The sequence below is a fragment of the Prinia subflava genome, chromosome 13 (assembly GCF_021018805.1).
Source record: "Prinia subflava isolate CZ2003 ecotype Zambia chromosome 13, Cam_Psub_1.2, whole genome shotgun sequence".
NCBI classification, from domain to species: Eukaryota; Metazoa; Chordata; class Aves; order Passeriformes; family Cisticolidae; genus Prinia; species Prinia subflava.
Window position 1 is genome coordinate 7,817,730 of NC_086259.1, and position 27,175 is coordinate 7,844,904.

A 27,175-nucleotide genomic window follows, 5' to 3' on the forward strand; every position below is an offset into this window, starting at 1 on the left:
CATTTAATCCCATGTTCAAACCAGGATTTACTAATATTTAGTACCCATGTACCAGATCATTAATTTCTGCATCATTCCAGTTTATGGACTTGAGATTTGTCCAACTTATTACCACAAAACTATTCCCTGCCAGTGCAGAACTTCAAATGGAGATGGTTTTAGGCAAGTTTATGCTCATAATTAATCCTGTAATGTAAGGAGTTGTGAGCAGGAGTGAAGCAAGCCAGACTTTCTTCACAGAGAGGATCAGCCAGGCAGCTGAGGCTGATCAACTGTGTCCCCCTGCCCCTTTGGTGAGGGATTTGTTTGGTGTTTCAGTTCCTTTTTAAAAACTTCTTACATGGTTTATGGGAGATTAAACTTACAGAGCAACACTGTCTTGTCTTTTTGCAATGACACCTCAGAATTACTTTAGTATGGTGTTTGTTTGGTAATTTCAAAGAAAACAAAATTTAGGGAAAGGGAAACTAGTCCTGCTTCCATAAACATGTATGCATATGCCAGAACCACCGAAAGCAGGATATTCTTTTCTTTATATCCGGATTTTGAGTGTTTTCTGGAACAGAAACACCTGTGTGTCTGGAAGGGGTTTTGGGGGGGGTGTGGGAAGTGGAGTGTGTTGTTTGTTTTACAGACAACATGATCTGATACAAAATACTTACATTATGAATTGTCAGTCAGATTTTTTACAGCTCTTTGAGTGACTTAGTCTGTCCCATCTGGCTCAGGAGATGTGCCAGATGCACATGATACAGAAATACTCACTTCAGAGAGCTTGCAGCATCTGTATACACCATGTGAAAACCATTAGTGTTTTAAAGCATTATCTTAATGCCTTTTTGCACAGTTCCTTGCTCAAATTTGTACAAAACCCAAGATGCTCATACCTCTAGTGGTTTTTTTTTAAAATTTTAATTTAGATACATACAAGGTAAGTTTCTTCAGGGAATTCTATTTTTAACTATGTTTTTATATATTCAATACTTGGTGTAGCCATGCCGTTCTAATGTTCCCTGTTACTATGTGTTTATTAAGTCCTGTCTTCACCTGCTCAGAATTTGCACACATGGTTACCCGTTTGCACTGGACAGAGCAGGTTATTCCCGTGCTTAGCTCTGAAACCCTGCCCGTTGTGCACACTGAACAGCAGTAATTCAGCTAAACCCAAAGCGGGCTCTGAAGCAGGGCCCTTCCTCTGGAGCACGGAGGATTCCCGGGTCCTGGGGAAGGCCCGGCAGCACAAGCACCGCCTGTCCCCGCCCTGGGCACCCCGGCTGCGGTGCCAGGCCCGGGGCTGGAAACGCTCCTCTGCTGCTCGCTGTGTGCGCGGGGCTGCTCCCAACGGGGACCCAAACCGCGCAGCTCACTCGTGTGTGTGTGAGCCCAGCTCCTGCCAGGGCACAAGGATCATTAAGCACTAGAATTGTAGAATGTTGAGGGGTCGGATGGACCTTAAAGGCCGGCTTGTCCCACCGCCCCGCCGGGGCAGGGCCAGCTCCCACACGGCCAGGCTGCTCAAGGCCTTATCCCACCTGGCCTTGAGCACTGCCAGCCTCCCTGGTTCCGGTGTCTCACCACCCGCACAGTAAATAATTTCTATTATCTAACCTCAGTTTCCCCCCTTTCAATTTGTACCCGTTCCTCCTTGTCCTGTCCCTACAGGTGCCAGCGCCTGAGGCACCTCCGAGGCGGGGCACTCCCACACCCCCTCCCCTCACGCCGTTCCCTCCCTCCGGACAGAGCCCGGGGACGCGGGCTCCTCTCGGCCCCGGGCTCCTCTCGGCCCCGGGCTCCTCTCGGCCTCGGGCTCCCCTCGGGCTCCTGCCCGCCCCGGGCTGTGTCGGGCCGGCTCTCGGCCATGGCCCCGGGGAAGGCCCCGTGCCGGCGGCGCAGCAGCGACTCGGGCGTGGAGCCGGACCGCGGGCCGCTGCCCCGGGACAGGGCCCAGCGCACCGCGCTCTCGCAGAAGAAGAGGGACCAGCGCATCGCGCTCTTCCTCAGCGACTTCGACCAGCAGGGTAGGCCCGGGACGGGGAGGGAACGGCGGCTCCGGCCGGGAGAGCCCCGGGCCGGGGTCGCGCCCTGGGGCAGGGCCGCCCGCCCCGCGCCCCGGGTTGGCAGCTGGAGACTCCAGGCGCTCCCACTCCCGGCTCGGATTTTTTCGGATAAATCGCTGTTTCACCTTCCTTTTGTAGCGCGGTCTTGCAGTGCTTCTGCTTGGAAGCATGTAACACGCATGGCAATAAAAGCGTGTTTTGTTTTAAAGCCAAGGAGCACATCCAGGAGATGAAGAAAGAGCTCGATTCGCTTTTGCAGACAGCGGAGAAGGCGTTCGCGGTGGAGCTGCTGACGATGCCGGCGGCCGTCAGGAAGATGAAAAGGAAAGAGGTGCTCGGTGAGAGTGCGTGGCCCTGTGCCCGGGGCTGCGGGAGAAAACCTGGGAACTTGGTGGCTTTCATGGAAATGTTTGCTTTGTCTGCCCTGGATTTTAAGCAGATCAGCAGCGCTGTTACCCAGCAGATCGCTGGGCACTCACGTTCAAGTTGACTGATCTGTGTAACGCAGGGTATAGAATCAGTTGGTGACTAGTCTGCAGAGTACTGTTCTCTGTGCACTTAAGTAATCTTATTTAAAGTCTGAAGAGACAAGAAATAATTACAAACGTAGTGTTTTCTGTGTATAAAAATAGGCAATTTTCTTCATCTGAATCTGTTTATCCTTACCTACAGAGATAATTTTCTCTTTGTCAATTTGAACTCTCCTGAGCCATTCTACTCTAGTCATAGACCATAGTTTAATTTTAACTCCCATTGATGCAGAGGTTTAAGACGTGTACACTCAGCATCAGATGTATATTCTGGTGAGAACTGATGTTTCTGGAATCTACCTTGCAGCTGGAAAGTGTAGGGGCCACACAGGTCAAACCTGAACCTCTTGAAGAACTTGGGTTTACTGTAAGCCTGAGTATGGATTCTGGTGTCCTTTGGAGAAACTTCTGCCTAAGAGCATCAGCTGTCTGCAGTGCAGAGTGCATGTGGTGGCTCTTTGAATTCAGGGCATACCCTGTGTGACTACTCAGGATTCTTTCAAGGATTAAACACTGAAACGGCCTTAGATTTTCATTGTGGTTTTGTAGGAGTGACTACAGTCCTGCAAGATGAACTAAGGTTATCTATTTAACCACTGTAATCCTGAATTACTTGATTGTCTTCTGAGGCCATAAAATAAGAATCTGAAGATAAAAATTATGCAAGTAATAGTATCTAAAGAAGTTACAATTTCTTGAGTTACAGATTTGCAAGGACGGGAGGAAGTGGCTCTTGCTGCAGCAGTGGTAAGTGTGTGTTTTCAAATTTTATCACAGTTTACAGAATAGAATTCTTCTCTCCCTGCTGTAAATACCTCAGACAAATAATTTCGTTTGGCTGTGTGTTTAAATAGAAGATGATATGAAAAGACTAGACAGCCAGCCATGGTGCAGTTATGAACATTACCTAAAGTTTTAGGGTCATCTGCTGGCAGAAATTCAGATGTTTCAAAAAAACCCCAAACTGTTCTTTAGCTAATCCCACTTCCTGTCAGTTGCTTTCATGCCCTTTTAGTTCACTGCCTTTTGTAACATAATTTGCATCTACTGGGAAAAATCTGACGACCTTCCCTTGTTGGATAAACATTTCTTTTTAGACTAGCTGCTCTCTAGAAGACGTGCCAAATCCCAAAATGATGAGGAGCAACAGCAAAAAAGGCAGGTCAACTCATTCATATATAGCCCGTGGTTCTTATATTTGCTTTTTTTTTTTTTTTTTACTGGTTTGAACCGGGTATTTGTAAAATGAATGTTAAGCCTTAGGAATACGAGAGGGAAATGTGCACAACAGACCCCCCCGGCATTCAGTGTGGAGGATCATGAGCTATGCTACTGTAGAGGTACTTTAAAGCATAAAAGCTTCTGTCCTTTGTATTTATCAGGGAAAATGGTGAGAAGAGACAGATTTAAGGCTTTACAGTATAGCAGGACAGCTAGGAAAGTCACCCCTCTTTTCTTAGGTTTCCCTTGACAATCCTGCCCATTAAGCTTTGTAAGAAAAATAGCATTTTTCTTCATATCCCCAAATATGCAGTAAGGAGGACACTAACACTGGGGTGTAATTCTGTTTGTCTGTGGGCTGAGGGATTATCTGGGGTCTTTGAAGTGTCCTGTGTGTCCCAGTGCCTGTGATGAACACAGTTTGCTTTGACCTGTGTCCCAGGTGAATGACACTGGATAGCAGTAGAGGGGACAAAGCTGTCCATAGGGGGGGAAACAGGCTTCAAACACGAGGCTGAATGGTGTTTTGTTCTCTTCATAAGATCTTTATTTTCCTTGTTTTGCTAATACATTTCTAGTTAAGGTAACCACAATTGTTGAATATGAAGATGCCAAGCACAGTTCTGCAAACAAAATAACTAAAAAAGTAAGTTATTCTGTTTTCATTGAAAAAACATAAGGACTTAATCAGTTCTGACCTGCCACAAACCCTGCTAGATCCTTCACCAGGCAGGCCAGTGCTCTGCTGTCTGTTGGAAAAGTCAAAAAAGTTCTTTTAAATGTAACATATTTGAAGTTAAGCAAGACTAAACAGTAGATTATTTTCATAATGAAATATGGTATCTGCATGTCTAGTAATTCACACAGGCTGGCAAGTACTGGCACACTCATTCTCTCTTGACTTGCCAGTAAGTCTTGATGGTTTGAGGAACCATATTTTGTTGAAACTTTTTTTTATTTTTTAACTCAACCTCGTTATCCTCCATCCTTTTCTATAACTGACTAGTGCATTCTTGTCTCTAAACCAAATCAAGTGTTTCAGTTTTGCCACCTCAGTCTGTCTGTGCACTGTAGCTCCTCAGCCAGACACTGAGGTAGCAAGATGACAACAAATACAAAAAAGATTCTGTGCAGTTACAGACTTTTACTGTAAAAAGGCTTAAAAGTTGGGTGTATATTAGATAGGTGGTTGGTTACACAGAACTTCAGTAGGAATAAATATATTTTGGCATTATGAAATTTCTTTTAGAATGCATATTTGGTATTTTAGATATTTATATATATATATGTATATATAAGGCAGCACTATGGGCCTTAACTACCCTTTTTCAACAGAGAAATTTTTACAGTATTGTTTCCTGCTAATATCTATCATTTTGCTTTCAGATTTCCAAAACCAGGTCGCTGGTTTCCTTGGCGTCTGGTTTAAGTGGCAAAATGAACTCTCTTTCTGGGTAAGACTGACCTTTGATAGCTTATTTAACTCACCTGAATTTGTGAGTGCTGAACACAATTATTTTCCAATATAGTAGCTGAGATTTGAGCCCAGTGGGAATACGTCTGATAAGGATTCTTCCATGACCTGGCTGAGATGCACTGGGATGTGACCCCGAACAGAAAAGCACCTGTAGCTGAGGAAGCCATAACGGTGCACAGTCCTGAACTTAGGGCAGCAGTACAGAGTCCCAGGCAATACTCATGGAAGAGAGCATGTGGGGAAAGCATCTTTGCTGTGCTAGTGCCACTGAACTGTTCTGTAGTAAACACCTAACTCAGCTATTGCAGCTCACCCTTGCCTAATAACATAAATTATTACTGTGTTCTTGTATGGTTTAGGTGCCACTATGTCATGTTTACCTCAGGAGGGCTTTTTCACATGTGTTTTTCACACTAGATCCTTCTCATGGGGCACTTCAGCATTCTCTAATCCACTGTCTGTTTGCCTTCATCCTAGCTAAAACTTTACAGCAGAAGTAGATGAGGAGGAAATAAATAAAAATAGTAAACTAACAAAATAAAGCCCTCAACGAAACACAAACCCAATAACTACTGGTTTTAAGTGTCTGTTTAGACTTCTGCCAGTGTAGCTTGCAGAAGGATGCTAAGTCTCTGTTTTCATTGCAGTGCCACAAATGTCAAAGCCACTCCAAAGGGAGCTAGAAGGTAAGGGGTTTTCAGTTTGTTCTTGATAATTTTGTTCAATACCAAGACACTATATATCTATTTTGTTATCAATCTGAATGTAACAGATCTTCATGGTCTGCCACTAAATGTGACAGTAGGGATGCCAAACCTGTCACACCTCCTGCTTTGGTGTGATAACTTCCATTATCATAGAGGCGCAGGATTCAATGTCCTAACTAAGTCAGTTTAAAAAAAATGTATTTAGAGTATAAATTCTATTCTCACTCACTGTTTACAGACTTACATCTCAAACTTGTTCTCAGAGCCCAACCTTGATTAAAATGTCACCAATATTGCTTTGTTAAAAGAAAAATAAATCAATCCCCACAAACTCCTCAACCAAATACACTGATAATAAGTTCTTGGCATCTTGAAGAGTCAAGATTTTCAGTTAGTATCGTTCTCCATACACTGCAGAGTTTGCTTTTGGCACAACCTGAAGTGAGGGGGTGAACAACTTAAACGGGTCCTGAAACCAGTAAGTGGTTCAGTTTCACCTTGGCCTGCTGTAAATGTCAGAGCCTTGTTTCCATGCAGAACACACCCAAAATGCACATTTTTAAAGTAAAATAAGAACAGTTGTATAATGAAAACTTAGGAATTCTGCATGGCATAGGGCATGCCCTGTGCCTCAGAGAGGTAGCAGCTTTGCTATTTATTGGTATCTCCCTCTGTAGCAGACAGTTACAGCTCATCTTATCTCAAGCCCTGAGGCATGAAGTTTCCTCTTTCCAAAACTGTAAACATTCACTGCTGATACTGGAGAGTGGATATTCTTGTAACTGAGTGGCCAAATGTCATCCTGTGTCACAGGCTTACAAGATTACTGCAGTGGCAGGTCATAAAGTTACCCAGCAGTGTCCATGACTGCTGCCCATGGTTGGATTTTTGTAGTCTCCTGGCAGAACAACAAAAATTTAAACATGACTGCCTCTCTCCTAGGCGTATTTGCTACCACTTGCATTTGCCTCATGCTTGAAAATGTCCAGCAGAGCACAGAAAGTTAACCTCAGAGTGACATTTTCATTGTATTCTAGTGCTGGATTACAACAGACTGCCTCAAGAACTTTACCTGCCAGTGGAAGAGTTCAAGGCATGTTAAAAAGAAGTAAATCAGTACCCCAACATAAGAGTGTTCCATTTGTCAACATCCCCCTGGCTGATGGACAGGTATCTCTTTTTTTTTTAACATTTTCAACTTACAGTATTTGATCAATACAAATAGTCTGACAGTGATATCTCTTGCAATTCCTAAATGAGATGCTGCTGAACAAAATGAAAAATGGTTGCCAAAGTTCTGCAATGTACAGAGGAGCACATGAGTTCCAGTGAAGTTGGGCATGCAAGAAAAATCCTTTAATCTTGTAATTGTTTCAATTGTTTCAGACACTGTGTACAGCTGGCAGAGACCTCCGTAACATCGATGTGCAGCTCCTGCATCAGGATACAGTACAGCACATTCATAACCTGGTGGTAAGCTGAACTAGGAGCCTTACAAATCTGTGTATTCAGACACCTGTGCCCAGGCTTTCATGTCAGACTGTCAGGAATGCAAATTTAAACTGCTTGGAGTTTAACTCTAAACTGCCTGGCCTCAGTTGAGGGAGGAAGAGAGAGGGGAGAACTGCTGCACATAGATCACGTGTAAAAGTGACTGCACTTCCATAAGCATGTGCAGTTTGGTGACAGCCTGGGGGACCACAGGAGCATTAACTCCTCCTTCTGCACTGCTCTGCTGGCTGTCCTGCCATGTGAGCAAACTGCCATTCTCTTATCTCATTCACAAAGGCTGACAAAGCTACAGCTCAGTTTTGATTCTGACAATCCATTATTGTGTGTCCCTTGCTGAGTAAGAACTATACACCTGGTAATTCTCTGCTGCAGTGGAACAGGAACTGCCTTAATGGTTGTGAAGCAAAATAAAGTGAACAGGACTGTGTAGCACATACTGCCCAACCCTCCTGAAGATGAGGATACCTGGGCTGTTGGTTGAAGAAATGGAAATCTATCCAAACATGAGAGATATTAACCAATTCACAGTTTTGCAGGTATAGAGAGCAGTGCAGCTGAGTTGAGCTAGAGGTCTGGGAGCTGTTCTGTATATTTTGTTATGGCCCTGCCTCTGTAGGAAGTGGGGAGTAAGTGCTCACTGCTTTCTTTCACAGTAGGGACCTTTTTTCTTCTTCCAACTTCTTTGGGGTAGCTTAAGCTAAAATGATTTTTTCCCCCTCAGAGTGAGCTGACTGTACTATGTGGAAAGGTAACACCTAAACCTTCGTGACTGCTCGTGCCTGCTGCCTCCAAACTCTTGAAATTATGTCTATTATGTCTTAATAAAGCTGTATACTGCCTAGTAAATGTTTTTATAAACTTTTATATCATGTGATGTATCTTTTTAAATTCCTGTTATGAAGGATAGCAAAGCAGAACATGCTACTTTTTCTGAAGTTCACAGCAAAATGAACAGTAAGAGGCTGTATACAGGAAGTTTCTCTCATACTGAACTCACAAACTGAAGCAGAAGGTCCTAAATTTTTGAACAGCCTTTAACTTTAGTTATGTGGTAGCATTTATGAATTTTTCCAGTCTTGTGTATAACATGATAGTAATGTGCAAGATGACAGGTAAAATTAGAATTCGTTATCAGGTGCTGCTGGCAGGAGCCCCAATTAATGCCAGCAGAGGACTGAAGAACAGAACTGCCCTACAGTGATCAGCTCCTCCTCCACCCCTTTACATCAGCTACATAAAAAGTTACCACGGATCCCTTCCTCTCCTCCCCTTCCAAAAAACCAATCTGCATGGGGATTAAAGGTTTAGAGTATTACTCTATTTTGCAAGGACTTAGAAGCAGAAGACAGGTGTTGTAATTGTTTCAGCATTGCAGGTTACAAGGACTGACTCCTTGGTGAGATCAGTCAGGAGAAAGGATCACCATGTAACCATGGCTTCACAAAAAGCAACCCCAAGTTTCAATAAATGAAAATAAAAGACCCACTAGAGAATGCCACATCATAAGTCAGTACTGAAATACAGATCAAACAGTATTTATTTTTGCTTCATTTTTAGAGTCTATAACAAGGATGTTCAGCAACACTCAAATGCCAATGCCTACCCAAGCACATTGAAACCCTTGGAGTTTGTCCCTCCAACCTCATCAATAAAATGTCAGCAACTATCAGAGAAATAACTAAACAAGTCACACTTCAGATTTGTAAAGAAAAGTAGAGCTTCAACTTTCTCACTTCAACAGGAGAGAAACCTTGCTATAGAGGCAGCTTACCAACCCAACACTTCATGCACAACAGTTCCTTAGTTAAGGTCACATTTTTGCTTTGTTCTGGCATTTTTGCCAATTAATAATAGAATTGCAGCTGGAGATCTTAATATCTTCATACTTAAACCAAAGTGCAAACTACTAGAAAAGTAACAAAACCATCTACCATTTATTATGTTTCCAGGTTAAACAATTTTTATTTTAACTGGAAACATTTCTCTAGGAAGTGAGGCTGAATCAGGCTTTGAAGAGGATTCAAAGGCTAAGAGAAAGACACAATTATTCCAGAATTTAATCATTCCCCATTTAAGGGGTTTGTTATCTTTAGACTGAATTCAGATATCCTTGTGTTTTCTTCACACAAAGGGGACATGGCTGCAGCCTTCCCTGTGCCCATTTAGTCACCTCTTTCAGGAAGACTTGAAGGTGGCCCACAATTGTTATCTAACCTTCACCTAGTCTTAAAGCAGCTTCAGCCTCCCTGTGCTTATAAAATATCTATCATCTACATAGTCTCTTCATACACAGACTAGTTAAAGCCACTGGAAAAGTAAGAGTTACAAGGCAAAAGAAATATATTATACACCAACTGCTTTTATTTAATTTCAGAAACCGTTCACAAGATGGTAGAAAAAAACTTACAACCACTTCTAGTTTAGTCTTTCATTGTTCCCAGTCAGCTCTAAACCCATTATGTGCAAAGCCCATTTACCATGCATCTAGATGATAGATACAGGCTATGAAATTCTTGATTCTACTTGTAGCAGCTTATGCAGGTGCAGCCAAATACCAAGCCTCAGGACAAATTGTACACAAACTTTACAATGTAGAATTTGAATTTAAAATATGAAACTTAAAATCTACACAAAACTGGTAAAAATCAAGCACAGATACGAGGACAAACTTAAAACCCATGTGAAAAGGAGTCTCGTCTTCCTTTCAAGTGCTTTATTCTGCTACACAGTCAAAATGAAGATGTAAGCTTGTGGTTAGTTTAAATTACACTCTGTAGATACTATAGACCAATTTAAAAGTTACACATACAGCAATAGATGTCCATTGGTTCATCTGGATTACTTATACAATCCAGCTGGATTGTTGAAAACAAGTCAGGCAAAATTTGAAAGAAAATCCTTGTGCAACTTTTTAGACAAATGTTTACTGGTGGGCACACTGTACCCCAGGTCCATGATGGCTGCTTTCTTCATCAGAACTATCATTATAAGCTTCACGTCTCTGGCCACCACCTGAACCACGAGTGGTATCAAATTCTTGAAGATCTACCTCTTCTGCATCACCAATTACATTGGGAAATTCTGGTCTAGCTGGCAGAAGATCTTCAAGTTCCTGCCCCAAAAAAGGAAATGCATTCAGTATTGCATCTACAACTCCTAAATAAAGTGACTGTTTTCCCACAACTTCAAGACACCTCTAAGAGCAGGCCTGGCTTAGAAGTCTGTGCTGATGAAAGCCCTGAACTGCAGAGTAATTTAAAAGTATTTGTATCAACTGGAAGACACCACTTCAAGAAAACCAACAGCTCCACATATCAACAACCAGAAGTGCAATCAGTAAATGCAGTTGCACTCTGTAAACTTATCACACAGCAACAGAAAGATTCTCCTCCTTCCCTCATCTGTGTACCACATGCACAGCTCTTAAATAACTGCTTCCATAAATTTGTATTTCAAGGGGTATTTCCATGTAACACATGGCTCATAAAAAGGTTAAAAGAACTTGCATCTAAATTTAAGCACTAAAAGCAAGCCCATGACATACAACATAGGCTCCTGGCACACTGTCAAGTAAGACACCACATTTATGCTTGAAAAACTACTTACTGAAAGCTTTTCTGGGCTAATCCAGTTATTTTCAGGAAACTGAACATCAAATTTAATGTAGAGATCCCCTTTCTCAAAAGGATTGCGATACTGTGGCATTCCTTCCCCTCTGACTACACGAACACAACCTGGAATTCAAAGAGAAGTCATCAGTGGAGTGCTGCTGCAGAGCCCTTCTCTCTCATACAGCTCTGTTTCCCTGGCCTGGGTTCAGTTAACAGGACAACAACGCTGGGATTCAGGGCTGCAGAAGCACAAAAGCACACACAAAGGAATGCCTATCAGGTCAAGCCTACCTGGTTCAATTACTTTTCCAGGAGGATATTTAACCACAATCTGACGTCCATCAAGGTGCTTAAATGTGAACTGAAACCCACACAGTGCTTCAACAAGTCCAATCTTGTGTGTCATATGCAAATCATTCACATCCCGCTGGAACATCTGGAAAACAAAGGAGATATCCTTTCTAGCACTACAATCACAACTCCACCAGACTCATTATTGAGCTTTCATTATTATTTATCCTTAAAATTCCATCTCAGGGCAACAGCCTTTGTATGAAGTGAACTTGATTCTATTAATTCAGACAGCTTAACCTGGTTTAATGGGAAGTTTGTGCCTGACCAAGTGTCATCTAAAATAAGCCAAACACACCACACACCAAGGTAAGATTGAAATTAAACCAGGCCTGTACAGCAGCACTGCTCTTTCACACCCAGCATCTTCCACACATGCAACCTATAAACAAAACTGACAAGAGCTTGACACTATTTCCCCTGCACTGGAGTATATAAACCGTATCTTTGTTTTTCAACTCTTGTTGTCATGTATATCTGCTTTAGCTCCCTTAACCTACAGCAAGACTTTGATCACTTATTCCACAGCTATCAGAAATGATCTTTAGGCCACTTAACTCAGGATTCTTAATCAGAGTAAATCTTAAAATTTGTCCACTGGAGAACCACGAGTTCCATCTCAAGGGAAATTTAAAAACACAAAGTCTATCTAGTTTTACTCACTAGGACAAAGTACAGACTGGCAGATTAGCAGTCCTTGACACAGCTTTGAAAAGCTTACAAAGTACCTAATTAGCAGATAACCAACATTATATCCTTAATATATGACTGGAGTTTAAATTTGTACTGCAACAGCAACCACTCCTCGAGTGCAACACACAAACTGTTTCTGATTTCATCATAGCTATACCTGGCATTTTTTAACAGTAGAATTAAAAAAAGCACAGTCACCTCAACTCTGCCCCACATGAATTTTAACAGGAAAAGATAAATCGCAATATTTAATTCCAAAGTGCAGTGTATATAGTCCAGGATACAGTGAACGTAAGTCTTACCAAACCAGTATAAAATCATAATGTTTGTTTTGTTAAGTGAATCAGCAACATCACCATTTTGTGTTATTTCCAGAACCACAGCAGCACACACAGAAAGCACTGTCTGGGGGTTTTATCAGGAGTTCCCTGCCATGTCACAAGACATGGAAAAAAGCCACTCTTACAATTTTGTTCATGCCATGAGCAAAGCAGATTAAAGTTAACATCCTGGATGGCTCTTCCCTGCATCTACTGTATCAAAGTCAGTCTGAGCTTATCTGAGAAAGCTGCCTCTTACTAGCATTAGGAGGCACCAGAAGCTGCCTGTCCTCTGGCTAAGGGCTTGCCCAGTTTTTTCTGGCTCACCATGAAAGCCACGTTACACACTATAAATCTATTAAAAGCTATTCACCATCTCTCCCAGAGCTGCAACTGTATCAACTACTTTAAATGAATGGCCATCTATATAACTTAAATATTAACAATTGGAATAAAAGGCATTTGAAAGAAACTCAAAAGCATTACCTCATTCTCCTTCTCTTGGAGTAAAAGGACAATATCGCCTGGTTCCACACCGGGAGCTTGATCTGCTTCTCCACTGAATGTAATTCTTTGCCCATGTTTCATGCCTTTGTCTACATGGACTTCAAGTATTTTTACCTCTTTGATCACCTTCTTCCCTTCACATTTTTTACAGCGGTCTTTTTCATTAATTACTTCACCTAAATAAAGAAAAATTTTGAGTTCAGCGATTTTGACATAATTGTATCAAATTCCTAGAAAAATTACTTGAAAGCAAGCTGAAGAATTTCTGCCCCACAAGTGGTGATTTAGATTGCTTTATGAAGTCTTCACAAGAGGAAATCCAGACTTTATTTACCCTAGCTGAGACAGGGGGAAGGAAGAAAAAAATAAAATAGAAGTCCCCTGACTGCCCCATCTCCCAGAATATCCCCACAAGACAGTCCTGAATAAACGCAGCCAGCAGAACTAGGGAGTCTTACATACACAAACCGGGAAAGAGAGCTGGTCACACCAGATTCACCCCTACAAAGGTAATTACTGCTTCCAGCAAACTGAAGGGTGACAATCCAAAATGGCTTCAATGCTCTGTTCTACCTCATCTTTATTTTTCCAGTTAGCTCTTGTCTCTATACACAGTAACCAAGTATTTTAGGGCACCTGGATTGTAAAATTTTGGTACTAAGTGCCACAAGCAGATGCACTTGGCTTAAAATATTAAGCTTCTCACCTTACACCACCTTTCTGTGAAACAAAGCATAACATTACGATGCAGTTGAAACTACAAAATATGTAGGTTAGGCACATGAAATGTTAAAGACAGCATCATTTATGAAGTGTTTTGACAAGTCACAAAATACAACTTTTTGTTGTAGCTTGAGTGTTGTGACGAGTAAAATTATCCACAAGGTGATGTTACTATTCTGCCAACTGCAGAAGACATAAAAAGAAATCAGATGAAGTGCTGAACTTGTTACCCCCAAACAGAACCAATTCAGGCAAAGATATCATCTTAATCTGAAGAAGTTAAAAATTCAACTTTAGGTTCCCATTTTTAACCTACAACTGGTCTTGGATATCAGGAGATGCAAAAAGACAAATAGCTCCTAAACCAGCAGCATATCTTGGGTTTTTACTTTAACACAAGAGTAACAGCAGTAAGTAATATTCACATCTAAATGTTTTTAGAGATGATCAATCTCTACACCGCTTGAGCTTCAAGGCTGCTTTTCAGTACATTAAACACTGTGAACCTTGCTGCTGTTCTGAATGAAATGATTTCTCCATACTGCCACCAGAGGTGCAGCTGACCGGGTAAGGGCAGCAGTGTCCTGGATAAGTTCCTCCTGAGATTCCAGCAGGCTGGATGCAAGCAAGCACATTTAGTACCAGAGCAGGCCTGGCCTACCTTCTCCGTTGCAGTCGGAGCACACGGACTGCATCTGCTGCACCATCCCGGGCGCCAGCTGCCGGATCATGATGCGCACGCCCCGGCCCCGGCAGGCGTTGCACTTCTGAACGGAGCCGGCCTTCCCTCCCTGCCTGCAGCACACAGCAACAGTTGCATGAGAAGGAAGCTCTTCAGAGAGAAAGCAGAAACCCCCCCAGCAGCAGGTTAACATGCCTCCATGCCCAACTGCACTGCCAACCACAGTTCGGTGCTCCGCTCTCCCACCCTGTCCCCATATCCAGTTCCATCAACAGCATCATTCAAGTTCAACAATTTGCTGGTCTGAAAGCAGGCTCCAGTAAGTCAAACACTGATAAAGATCTGACACAGGAGATCCTTCATTACACTATCTGCCAACGAAGCAACCAGAGAACTCAAAAATACAAACCAACTTACCCATTACATGCACTACAAAGGACATTCTTGCTAAGTTGTAGTTTGGTTGTCTTTCCATTATACAGATCTTCTAAAGAGACTCTACAAAATAAAATATTTCTCCTGGGTTATCATTTAACAGCTTACTTTCCCCATGTAATTAAAATACTTGCCTAGGACAAATGAAAAAAGAGAAACAACCTACATATTCCTAACAAGACTAAATCTGCTATCAAAATAAGATTTTAAAGCACCATTTTGGCTTCCCCAAAGAGTTATTTAAAAAAATTATCCATACATATTAATATACACTTGTAAATCTGAACACAGCTTCAGAGAAAAGCTGTAATTTAATCAGAAGAAACCAGATAGGATTGGCTGTGTTTCTCAATAGGAAACAAGCTTATCTAGAATTTTGGGTGCTATTATACAGTCATAACTAATTATTATTTTTAATTCTACCAGGCAGGTGAGAAACAAACCTCTGTAAACACTCCAGACAATAACACTGTCTATTGTGTAAATACATAAGAACACATATGGAATACTTACTACTGTATTGTGTTTTCTACACAAGAGACTTCAGTGGGTGGGGTTAGCATGTCCCCAAGGCCACTTAACTTTTTAGTGTTTCTCCTAAAAGGGTTTGGAAGCGGATGGAAATTTCAACTCCATGTATTGAGAACAGGTTGCCTGGCATCAGTATTTACAAACAACAACAACATCAAACATTAATAATATACCATGGAGTACTAGCTACTGAAATAAGCAAGCATGTGAAGTTAAACAGACTTCACCAAGCACGGTTTGCCAGCCACAGGGAAGATGTTGCTTAACTGAGGTTCTGAAAAGGGACCTGCCCAACAGGCAAAAAGCCAGCCATGACTGCAAGAAGAGATCTCCAAAACACAGTTAGATGTGATATTCAAGAATCTGACAAAATAACCAAAACCAAAGTCATCACACACACTTTTCCATTAACTGAGGTTCAACTAGAGTTCCAGCTGGCATTGCCCTATGAATTCATGTTTTTCCAGAGCATCTCCATTGTCCCAAGAATCTGCCTGGTAAGTAACACTTGGCTGTTGAAGGCTTTTCCAGCCTAGAACTACCAAACATAATTAAGGAGCAAAACAAAGAAAATAAAGCTAGCAAAATATGTAATTCAAATAACCTGGCAAAGAATTTGGTAGTCTCTAGATTAACCAACTCCACATGACTGGCCCCTGCTCCACACACAACCTGCAGCTCTGAAGAGCAGTGCAGACTGCAGAGGATCTCTGCTGAGAAGTGCATCAAGAATAGAAACCCGCAGTTTCTACAGTCAGGAAAGATTCAAAGTACAAGTTGCAGCATCAAGGTACTCACTTGAGTGGATGCATCATATCTTCTCCTCTTCTTCTGCCATTGCGACTTCTACTCTGGCCACCCATGAAATTGAACAACCCACCACCAAAGATGTGGGAGAAAATATCGTCCATTCCACTGCTCCCGCTCCCTTCTCGGAGCCCCTGCTCTCCATATCGATCATACAGCTCACGTTTCTCAGGGTTTGACAATACTTCATAGGCAAAGCTGATTTCTTTGAACTACAAGAGGAACAGAGTCAAAACAGTGCATGATAATTCAGAACTTCAAGGCACCATTTTATGAGTTTCTCCTCCTGCATGAGCGCCTACCAGTTAAGAAGGTACAGAATGAAACACTTTTCCACTATCATTTTAACATCACTCATTCTAAGCAAGACTTTAAAGTCAGACTTGGACTTAGCTTTGTTACATCTTATCATAAAATAAGATATTTTACTGCAAAACTTGGTTGGCTTTGCTCTTCACTAGCATAAAATAGATCTCTCATTAAAAAAAAAATCCAAGTGAAGAAAACCCCCAAGTACACAATACTGCAGAAGCCAAAAGGCAGAACACCCAACAGTTACATACTAACAGCAAAGACTTCCAGATGTTGGGCTCTTCAAATACACTAACAATTAAGTAGCTTACTGAAATGTACATTAATGTATTTGGCAAATTAGTATCTTTTCACAATCATCTCTGCTCACCTCTAAGCAGCCATCAGAACTTCAACTTGGTTAAGGATAATCAGCTGAGTCAACTTAATTGACAATTTTAAAATTGCTTTTAGCATAACAAATCCAATTCAACTTTCCCACATATGTAATTTATTTTATGTTGCAGCAGTTTTAAGAATCTCTATATATACATTTTTCCATTTTGGAAAAACTTGAAAAACTGACTATCTTTTTCAAATTCCTACGTACATGCCAATGCCAGCTAACACTATCTCAGCAAATGAGAAGCAGTTTTTTCCTTAACATCACCTTCTCAACCAATTTGACTCAGCCAACTGCTGCATTTTGTCACGAGGTACAATGGCAGATTTTGAGACTGGGGAGAAGTTGACCAAATGATGACCTCTCTCACAGTATTGTATCACAACTTAAAAAGCAAGCCTCCAACACCTTAGTGTTGGAGTTCAACGTTAGATTCAGTTCCTTAGATGCTAATGTAATAGCAAACTTAAGGTATTTATAAAAAAAGATGAGTCTTTCTTACTTTATCCCCTGCATTTGGATTCTTATCAGGATGGTATTCCTTGGCCAGTTTTCTGTATGCCTAGTTGAAAGAGGTAGAAAATTAGTTAAAATTTCCATTAATCAGTTCTTTTCTGAGAAACTCCAGTAGTGTCCCCCAGAAGAAAGAAAATCCTAATAAAGCAAAGTAAAAACTATCATAGTGTTTCAAAGTCACCCATACATTGATACAACCTAAAAAAATTTGACATTGCTACATGCATACATTAACTAGACTTGCATTTAAACACAACTATGGCAGACAACAGCTAGAACAAGTTTTCCTGCTTATCTTCATTAAGTTAGAGGGAGAATCCCATTTGACTTTGATTAAAATGATTTATTCTTTAGAACTCACTCAAACCCTACACCACAACAGTAAATTTGAACCCACTTGTCTTTGCCCTCAGCCACAGCAGCACAGTAACAACAAAATGGCTGCCTCAGCTTCCCACTCAACCCTGCCACCACTGCTCACAACAATCATTTCCTTCTTCCCCACCATCACTAGTGGAAGAGTTCACCTCACTTCAGCTGGGTATGTGAGTTACATGTGCAGAAATGTACACAGCACTGCTTTTATTTAACTTCTTTGTTGTGAATCAGCAGGGGGAGTAAGCACAGCCCAATCCCCAGAAGGGACTTTCCAGAGTGCTTTTCCTGACCAGCACTCTGGCATTCGGGACCATCACTGGTTCTTCAGCAGCTCCTCATCTGTTCTGCTAACACGCGAGAGGATCACAGCAAACAACACAGCCGGCAAAGACTTCTCCTACCACTGGAGCTAATGGAAGTACAAACTTCAACCCTTCCTCTACTCCATCTCAACGCCCCCCAGAAACAATCGGGGACAAGAACCAAATTACATTGTATGTAGTCTTTTATTTTTCAAATTACACCTATTAAAAAAGCTACAGTGATGTAACTACAAAAAACCTGAAGTATCAGTTCTTGGAGAGGTTTTTTAAAACACCTTAGTTCTGAATAACTGAGCACCTAAACTAACTCTTTAGAACTACAATGTTAAGAGCTTTACAGCAAACACAACTTCACAACTTCTCAAAAAAATCCGTTTTTCTTGTATCCCTACAGTCATTTCTCATTAAAGATTTTATCGTGAAACACTGTGCACTTTAGCATGCAATCAAGACATGATAAAGAACTAATAAAATAAAAATAATGTTGATATTATAAGCCTAATATTCCAAAGCACAGTAATTGTTAAAATCAAAACTCATACATCTTACTGGACAAATAACCCATCAGGAACAAAGCATAATGTTCCACAAACCTGTGTATTGTTATAATGGATGTTGCCCATATATTTTAAGTATTACAACCAAGAAAAAAAAACAAAACACCACTAAACTGATAACCTAAGTAACATCATATAATCAGGAAAAAATGGAGCTTTAAAATGAGAAAGCCCTCACATCTTTGCTGATAACAGCATTCCAGGCCAGAGCAACTCTTACAACTACCCATGCCCCTAAAGGAAGCTACACCTATTTATTTCATCAGAACCAAAACCAGAATCAAGGTCTACACTAGGAACAGATAGAACTACAGTAGAAATTAATTTAGCCACTGTAAAAGCCTGTTCTCTCAGCCCCTTCAGACTAACATTCATGTTCACTTTTTCTATACTGTTACATAGGTTAAAATACCAGATTTTAAAGCATCCATGAAGCCTCTCAATGACTACAAGATATACATGAACTCCTTGGTGTTCAGACAGTTGGAAACTTTACATCCCTCGATTAGTCTAATATGCGGTAATTAATATTGGGTGGTGCAGGCTATCCTAGCAGAAATCTGCTCTGGTTTTCATTCTTACAGGACACAGACAGCTTTAAGCGAATCCTGTAAGAAAACAAAATATTCTGGTGGACAGTGCTGTATACAAAACAGAACCTTCTCCCCGCCTGCCCTCCATCTCCAGCCAATTTCGACACTGCAATTGCCTATCCCTGCACAAATGAGGCTGCCGCGTGCATGACGGGTAAGGCGCAGTTGTTGGTGCCAGCACCACCCACCCGCGGAAGCCTCTGCTACTGAACCGTCTGGTTCATTCCCCTCCCTCACGTGTAAACGGTCATTAAGGGCTTCCACAAAAAAAAAAAAAAAAAAAAAAAAAAGTTTAAAAAAAAAAAAAAAAGTGCTTTATACACCGCAGGATGGAATTGCTATAGCGACGACCTGGCTCCAAGTTTTCACCTCCCCTCTTTGTTTACCACGCCTTGCCGCTTTCAGCCTGGGAGGAATCGCATCTACGAGCGAAACCGAATCCTCCCAGGCCTGCACGTGGGGCAGACAATGGCACCGGTGAGGATCGACCCACAGGGATTCTCGCCCCCAAAAAGCCCTTGCGGCCGCGCACGGCGCGGTGCCGCGGGGGCGGGACGAGCCGCGTCCCGCCCGCGCCCGGAGCCCACGCGGGACGCGCCGGGACAGGGACGCAGCGAGCGCGGCCGGCCCCGCCGCCCCCTCCTCCCGCCGGGCCCTCGCCCTGCCCGCGGCCTCCCCACACCGCCCGGCCCCGGGCGCGGCCTAGCGGGCACCGCGCCGCGCCCGCCCCGCGGGCCTCAGCCCCGCCGCCCGCGGGCTGCCCCCCGCGCCCCGCTCGGCCCCGCTCCCCTCGCCGCCCGCCCGCGGGGCCCTGCCCGGCCGGGCCCGCCACCCCCCCACCGCCCGGCCTCCGCCCCTCCGCCGCACCTTCTTGAGTTCATTGTCGGAGGCGCCGGGCGGCACGCCCAGGATGTCGTAGAGCTTCGTGTCGGCCACGTTGGCCATGGCGGGGCGGCGGCGGGGCCGAGCGGGGCCGGGCGGGCCGAGGGCGGCGCGGGCAGGGCCGAGACCGGCGGCAGGACACGGACACGGACCGGCCGCGACGTCACCGCGCACGCGTGCGTCACCGCGCCGCGACGCGCGAGGCGCTTGGCCCCGCCCCCGCGGCGCCGCTGACCCAGTTCCGGCGCGGCGCGGCAGGGGGCGCTGGGCGCGGGGCCGTGAGGGCACGGGCGGGGGAGCGGGGTCGGGCAGCGTCCTCAGCTGTCCCGCCTGGCACTGCACAGCCTCTGCGGGCTTGCAGGGGAGCCCGAGATCGTCCAGTTCCACCTGTGAGCGAACACCTCCGTGTCAACCACATCGTGACACTGAGTGCCCTGTCCAGTGTTCATTCTGTTCTTAAACACCGCCAGGGACGGTGACTCCACCGCCCTCCTGGGCAGCCCGTTCCAATATCTAACCACTCTTTCTGAGAAAAAAGTCTTACCTTGTGTCCAAGCTGGCCGTCCCCTGGTGCAGCTTAAGACCCTTCTCTCATCCTGTCACTCACTGCCTGCGAGAGGAGCCTGGGCCCCCCTGGCTGCACCCTCCTTTCAGCGATTTGTAGAGAGCGATAAGTTCACCCCTGAGCTTCCCTTTCTCCAGGCTGAGCTCCCCAGCTCCCTCAGCTGCCCCTCATCAGACCTGTACCCAGATCATTCCCCAGCTCCATTGCCCCTTCTCTGGACTCGATTCAGCACCTCAATGTCCTTGCAGAACTGCAGGGTCCAGAACTGGACACTCGAGGCATGGCCTCACCAGTGCCCAGTGCACTGGGACAGTCTGTGTCCTGGTCCTGCTGGCCATCCTGTTCCTCATACAGGCCCAGGGCCACTGGCATTCTTGGCCACCTGGGCACACCTGGCTCATGTCCAGCCTTTGTTGACCAGAACCTTCAGGTCCTTTTGCACCAGACCCTTCCCAGGCACCCTGCCCCAGCCTGGAGTGCTGCAGGGTGTTATTGTGGCCAAAGGGCAGGACTGGCACCAAGTCTTGTTGAACCTGAAATGCCAACACTGTTGGTCTCGGCCTAAAATTCTGAACCTGAAACGCCACTGTCTGTGCACACACTGCCCTGAGCCCCAGCTCCTGCCTCCCCATGAGTGTCACTGAGGTGTGTGGGCCACCCACACTCCAGGCTGCTGCCTGCCCTCAGGCACCAGTGGGTGTTCCTTCAGGGACATATTGCTGAGTGGTTATAAATAGCACTGGTACCCATCTGCTCGGGTTTGGTGCTTTGCTCCACTGCTGGGATCTGAAGCACCAGTTGCTGTGTGAGGCCCAGAGTGACTCACAAAGTGCACCAGCCCCAAAGCCCCAGCTGGGCACCACTCTGCAGGCAAATAAAAAGCTGGGTTGTGTTTAATTAGATGTTTGTCTCTTAAAGCTGGGCTAGGAGAGCAATTTACCCCCTTGTTAGGCATAGGCTGCTGGAAGGCTCTAAGAGCTGTGGCAGGTGTGTGGCTAAGGATGATGGCATGGGGTCTGACAAGGGCAAACCCCAAAACTGGCTTCTTGGCTTTTTTCTGGGTGAGCCCAGGTTGTGCCTCAGAGAGGATGCTCTCTGAGGAAGGGTTGAGCAGGGCTGAGGCCTGAGGAGAGGCTGCTGGAAACAGATTACTGGCCTGACATATGAGAGAGAACAGAAAAGGCCCTTTCAAAAGGTTGTTGTGCTTGTGGGATAGAAATTTGAATAGGTGCCTTGCCTAAATGGAACAGATCTGAGTGCCTGAAGGTTTCTTCCCTCTTTGGAGGGGTACCCTTTATCTTGACATGGCCTGTGGTTGCAGTGGCTGGATTGAGATGTCTGTGGCTGCTGCTGTGGCTGATGTCTGCTGGTGGCTTCTCTGCTGCTTCTTGGTGGGTGTTTTTGAGGCCCTCAATTCCATCAATGCATTTATTTGGCCTGTAATGATCTGGTTCAGTACATGATGGTAACACCTGCCTCTGGGGTTGCAGGGATGGCAGTAGTAAAGAGCTTCAGAAGGAAATGGAGACTAGTTTCGGAGAGAGAAAAAGAGTGGCAGGGCAGAGAATGGCTGCTGGAAAACAGTCCTGTGGACTGTAATTATTAGTCTGGTTCAGAGATGCACAGAAAGAAAGAAAAGCCCTTGTAAGGAGAGGTGTTTTTCTTTGGTGTTTTTGGAGGCTGCCTGTAAAGCCTTTCAGAATTTCATGGTTTAACTCATGTAGCTAAACTCAGTAAGGCTTCATGATTTGGTTTACCTATGTGCTACTTTCCTTGACTTCATCTTTTATTTTTGTAAGGCTGAATTCATCTACTCTAAGAACTTTCTGCCATGCATACCTGGCTTAATCTGTTTCAGACTGTACTTGCTGACAGATTCATATGCTTCTAGAAAAGATTTTTTTGGTCATACAGGTTTTTCTTTTTAGTGGGCAGTCAGGTAGGAAGAAAAGTTAGTGGAGTCTGTGGAGGAGTGCTTCTTTGCCCTACAGCTCAGATTTGTATTTTTAGGTGTTAAGCAGAATCAGCAGGACTGATATAAGCACTATTTAACATATAAGGAATGTTTAGCATACCATAGCATTTATGTTTTCTTTGCATTAAAATAAAAATCTAAAGCTCTGAGAAGGTGACTTTGCTCAAACCAGTGAGGTGCCATTCTTATCTGTCCCTACAGGGAGGGAGTTCACTGCCAGTGTGATTCAGCCCAGAGTTGCCTGTCCTGGGAGGCTTCTGAAGGCTCTTGGGCCGTGTTGGCAGCCAGGCTGTGAGCCAGGAGCGCTGGACTTGGGTTGAGAGGTGAGCTCAGGGTATCAGCACAAGCCACCTTTAGAAGCAGTGTTTGCTACTTTCTTCTGCCCTGCCAAAACAGCCTTGATACTACAGGCCTGGTTTATATCTTGCACAATCAAACTAGATAATAAATAATAAGAAAACTCCTCTGGGATGAAACTTTACATTTTATTTTTAAGTGGAATAAAGAATCATAAACTGGGATGATTAGCTTTTTATTAAATTCAAATGCAGATGAAGAACAAGGTGGTGTTTCTTCTTCCTGCACACTGCTTTTACCATAGACTTGTGAGCTGTACTGATAGAATACATTAGACACACAGCTGGCCATATCTCACATTTCAATTTCTTCCAGAATATCTTTAAATTGAGACTTTCCCTGGAGTCCAAAAATGTGTCCTCCCCCGCTTCTTTTGGTATCACTTGCACATTCTTTGTGTGTCTTTTTCATTTTTAAAAATTATTTTATTCTTCTTTCAGATAAGAGCTTTTCATTTAGTTCTAATGTTATTATTATCACACAATATGATGAAAAGCAGTTGCTATTTGAAGGTTTGTTTGTTTCTAAATAGACTGCACAATTCTCAGCTCTTTGAGCTATTGTTTCAGCCTTACACAGGCACCAAAAGGGACTATTTAAATTCAGTTATTGTTTCAGACCTTTTTTTTTCATTCATTATATAAAAGAAATTCAATTTCTTTTCTTTAAATGGAGCATTTAATGATGCTTTCTTAGAAATAAAATAATATTGATCATGTTTATCACTGGAAAATTGGAAAGACTTAAATTTCATGTTATTACAAATGAAAAAAACCCTGTTCAGGCTTATTTATGAAGTTATTTTATGTGTTCAATGTAGTCTGAACATGAAAATATGACCCAGCATCACTAACTCCTGCTTTATTACTAAACAACCAAAATTAATTTTAAAAAGGTGTTCTTTTTAAATACTGGTAAAGAATACAGTTATACTGCAGGAAGAGAAAATTGCTGAGCCTATATGGCCATTGCTTTGAAATGTTTTTGGTATGAGCTGCCATCAGAAAAGGCAGTTAGTGAATCTTGCACACTGTCTGATTTCTAGAACTTTCAGCAACAGCAAGCAAGCCAGTAAAGAACAAAGGAGGGACATGGAGTTTGTAGAGGATTTTAGGACTCTGAAGAGCCTGTTAGGGAGCGAGCAGCTCTAAAGGGCACAACAACCAGCACCAGCCAGTTGTTCCTCAGTGCCCAGGAGGACACCCTGCCTGCCTCACCCTGCACTCTCCTGACCGGGGCACAGGCTGCAGAACAACAGGGCTGGTTTATTGTCCTGCCCGGGTGTGGTGCTGAAAGCCAGGGCTGCCTGACAGGTACCTCTGCAGCCCCAGGAAAGAGCTGCTCGCCTCGTTCCTGCCCTGGCCCTGCTTTTTGCTGTCGTTACACCTCTGTTTTCCTAATGCGGGCTCCTCCCAAATAAACACTCCACCCCTGAGGAGTTGTTCCCCATTGGCCCCAGTTTTGCTCCATCTACAGTCACATTTGGGTTACTCAGATAATCCCAGCCTTAGATGGTGTTACTGACACGGTCACCCTGGCACTCGTGGCCTTGCATGACCTTAGGCCCTGGAAGGTCCCTGGCAGTCCCAATTCTCTCTGCCACTTTCTCCTCTAACTGCTCCTTAAGCACCTGTAGGATCCAGTCACCCTCATAGCACTATCTGTGACTTTTGTCACGCCCTCATAGTGTTATTTGCAGTTCCTAGTGATATTTTTTAATGTCATGTCAGTAGTTTCACACATTTTGTTCAATTAACCGAATCTCATGCCAAAACCAACTCCCTGGTCTGTCATTTGCCTGCAACCTCGGCTGACATAGCTGAGAGAAAATCAGGAAGTTACTCACTTTTTATCTGAGTGCTAGGCAAGTTTTCCTTTCAAAATTGAGGCAGACATCAGCGAGGAGGGGAACACTGGCAGGTGGTGCTAAACAAGCTAAAAAGCCTGCACTGTGGGGATCTGTAAGGGCCAGGGAGGGAGAGAGCTTGAGGGATTTTCCTCCTGAGCTAGCAAGAAGAATTTAGGAGTTCTGCATTTTTAATGCCAAGTTATCAGGGCACTTGGACTTCACTAGATTTTTTCCATCTGAAGGGCATGTGGCAAATCCTTTTTTTCTTGTAAATAGAGTGTTTTGAATTTGGATTTAGCTTTTGGAATTTTGGGCTGTAGGGGAAATCACAGAGCAACATGGATTGGGGCAAAAGGAATATAACTTCCTCACTGAGAGAGATTTCTGTGTGATGGACAGTGTTAGGGGTTATGTATAGACCTTTTTCAAGATTGGGAGTGATCAGAAAAATATACCAATTAAATTTATTAGCCTTATCATTTCCTAATAAACTCTTGATCACAAACTTTCCTCTGTGAGCCAGAGCAAGATAAATTGGAAGTTTCAACACAGCTTGACATATGGTGTCTGAGCTGAAGCTATGAACTGCTAAGTTAGATTATCAGGCTGAATTCATAACGGGCTCTAGCAAGATAAAAAGACTTTTTTCCTAAGCTCGGGAGAAAGCTCAGAAGAATTGTTATTTTCTCCTGCATTAAGAGCTGGATGAGTAAAGAAAAAAGCATGTATGTACATAAAAAGCTAAAATGTGCATGCACAGACACATTGAAAAGCTGACATTGCAAGGACCTTCCTTCTCCGTTTGAATTGCAGCTGATTGGGACCCCAATCACTGATCTCCCTGGAAGCTTTGTACTCAGCAATGTTTGAGAACAGCCTGTGCATTTCTATCTGTGTCTGTGCCTGAACTCTGGATAAGAGTCAATACACTCTTATTTTATTCTAATCATAATTTTTGGTATTATTTGACAGGTTCTCCTTGTGTAATTGTTTGTCTTGTCTGCTGTTCCTGATGTGCCAAAGCTGTGCTTTGGGGGATTTTTATGGAATGCAGAGCTTATTGCAATACAAGTGTGAAACAGATATGTTATATGGATATCAACAGTGAAAAAAGTGTGAAAATTAGTTTCTGTAAGGAATCAATGTTTTACATTAAACAAAAACACGTGAATTTTAGAATTTTTTCTTAATACCTTTTAAAGATTCTGACTTAAGACTTGAGAATATTTGTGAGAAGTTTATTTCAAACCCCTAATTTGTAGAAAAAACCAGCAAAACCGAAACATCTTTGATGAAATATGATTTTGGAGGAAAAGTACAAAAATCAATGCTGAAAAACGATCACCAGCTCTGTTGCAGTCTCTCTCTGTTATCCAAGTTCCTGAATGAAGTGCAGCTTCCTTTTTTCCTAATGTAAAGATCTCAGTGCTACTGTAATCCTAGTAGACAAAAATGCTTTTAATAATGTTTGTGTTTGGAAGAAGTGTTTCAGTTGATTAGGGTGTAATAGGGCATGGAACAGCTGAGATGTAAGAAGTGTCCTTGCTGTTTGTTTCTTTTAGTTACCATGGTTTGTGTGTAACTGTGTTATGCTTGCACTCAGTACTTCATATAAGAATTTTCTTTTTTGTGCAGAAAGTCCTTGAGTTGGAAACATGCAATCTTTTAATTTTACTGACAATTCAAGTTCACTTACACTCTAGGAACTCTTCACAAGCATTACTCTGAAGCCCTGCTGGTTGTGTGCACTTAGCTCTGTGTGGAGTCAGAACAGAAAATATCCTTATGGTAAAGGCTACACTTGGTAAAAACACCTGCAAACTCACCATCTCAGTATGCAAACACAGATTTACACAGGTTTTGTATTTTCATGCTTAAAATTTGGATTCAGCTAAAGGATACATATTTTTGAACTATCTGTTTTTAACAGTCTCTCCTCTTAGGGCCTATTTTCTGTAATGGGTGGAAACATTCTTAGTGAAAAAACCATTCTGCCATTTACTACTTTGTGTTGTATCTGTTCTTTATGTGAAGGCCTGTTCTCAATGAAAGGAGAGTAACAAGGACATTTTCATGTCACATAAATGTAAAGATGCTGTTACTACCCCTTTAGATGTATTTAAATTCTCCTGAAGTGTGTTGCAGCTGGTATGGGTAAAGTAGGCCCTCTGAAAGTAGCTGGAGAGGGAATGGCTGTGAGGAGTGGGGGTAAGGTAGTGCTGGACAGAATGTACAGAGATTTAAGCCAGGATGGAAGAAACTGTTAGAGAAGGTAACTGGGGACAAACAGCAGTTGTTTAATGTTTACTTATTTTAAGAATG

The 27,175-nt window shown here is 43.2% G+C and overlaps 2 protein-coding genes and 1 long non-coding RNA gene across 3 annotated transcripts in view; 2 read left to right on the plus strand and 1 right to left on the minus strand.

Annotated features, from left to right (window-relative positions):
* The first annotated feature begins 919 nt into the window (after window positions 1–919).
* On the plus strand, window positions 920–10,183 carry LOC134557550 (borealin-2-like). The gene is made up of 10 exons (XM_063410661.1): window positions 920–2,018; window positions 2,267–2,395; window positions 3,294–3,334; window positions 3,685–3,745; window positions 4,387–4,454; window positions 5,195–5,262; window positions 5,933–5,971; window positions 7,030–7,162; window positions 7,379–7,465; window positions 8,226–10,183. Exons 1-10 carry the CDS (start codon window positions 1,859–1,861, stop codon window positions 8,271–8,273), a joined length of 834 nt encoding a protein of 277 aa, XP_063266731.1. The 5' UTR covers window positions 920–1,858; the 3' UTR covers window positions 8,274–10,183.
* Window positions 9,844–20,280, minus strand: DNAJA2 (DnaJ heat shock protein family (Hsp40) member A2). Its single transcript, XM_063410660.1, has 9 exons — window positions 20,093–20,280; window positions 17,361–17,420; window positions 16,156–16,376; window positions 14,809–14,889; window positions 14,371–14,504; window positions 12,966–13,162; window positions 11,407–11,551; window positions 11,111–11,238; window positions 9,844–10,616 (listed from the first exon to the last, which is right to left on the minus strand). Exons 1-9 carry the CDS (start codon window positions 20,168–20,170, stop codon window positions 10,428–10,430), a joined length of 1,233 nt encoding a protein of 410 aa, XP_063266730.1. The 5' UTR covers window positions 20,171–20,280; the 3' UTR covers window positions 9,844–10,427.
* Window positions 17,464–27,175, plus strand: part of LOC134557551 (uncharacterized) — an 83,915-nt gene continuing 74,203 nt past the window's right edge. The window contains exons 1-2 of the long non-coding RNA XR_010082062.1: window positions 17,464–19,702; window positions 22,849–22,970. This is a non-coding gene — a long non-coding RNA (uncharacterized LOC134557551). The remainder of the gene's footprint in view (window positions 19,703–22,848; window positions 22,971–27,175) is intronic.

Coding starts and splice junctions, on each gene's coding strand:
- LOC134557550 (XM_063410661.1), top strand. CDS start 1,859: ATGGCCCCGGGGAAGGCCCCGTGCCGGCGGCGCAGCAGCGACTCGGGC. Junction 2,019..2,266: donor CAGCGACTTCGACCAGCAGG/GTAGGCCCGGGA, acceptor TTTGTTTTAAAG/CCAAGGAGCACATCCAGGAG. Junction 5,972..7,029: donor ACTCCAAAGGGAGCTAGAAG/GTAAGGGGTTTT, acceptor ATTGTATTCTAG/TGCTGGATTACAACAGACTG.
- DNAJA2 (XM_063410660.1), bottom strand. CDS start 20,170: ATGGCCAACGTGGCCGACACGAAGCTCTACGACATCCTGGGCGTGCCG. Junction 14,505..14,808: donor CTTTGTAGTGCATGTAATGG/GTAAGTTGGTTT, acceptor TGTGTGCTGCAG/GCAGGGAGGGAAGGCCGGCT. Junction 11,239..11,406: donor TGGAAAAGTAATTGAACCAG/GTAGGCTTGACC, acceptor TTTGAATTCCAG/GTTGTGTTCGTGTAGTCAGA.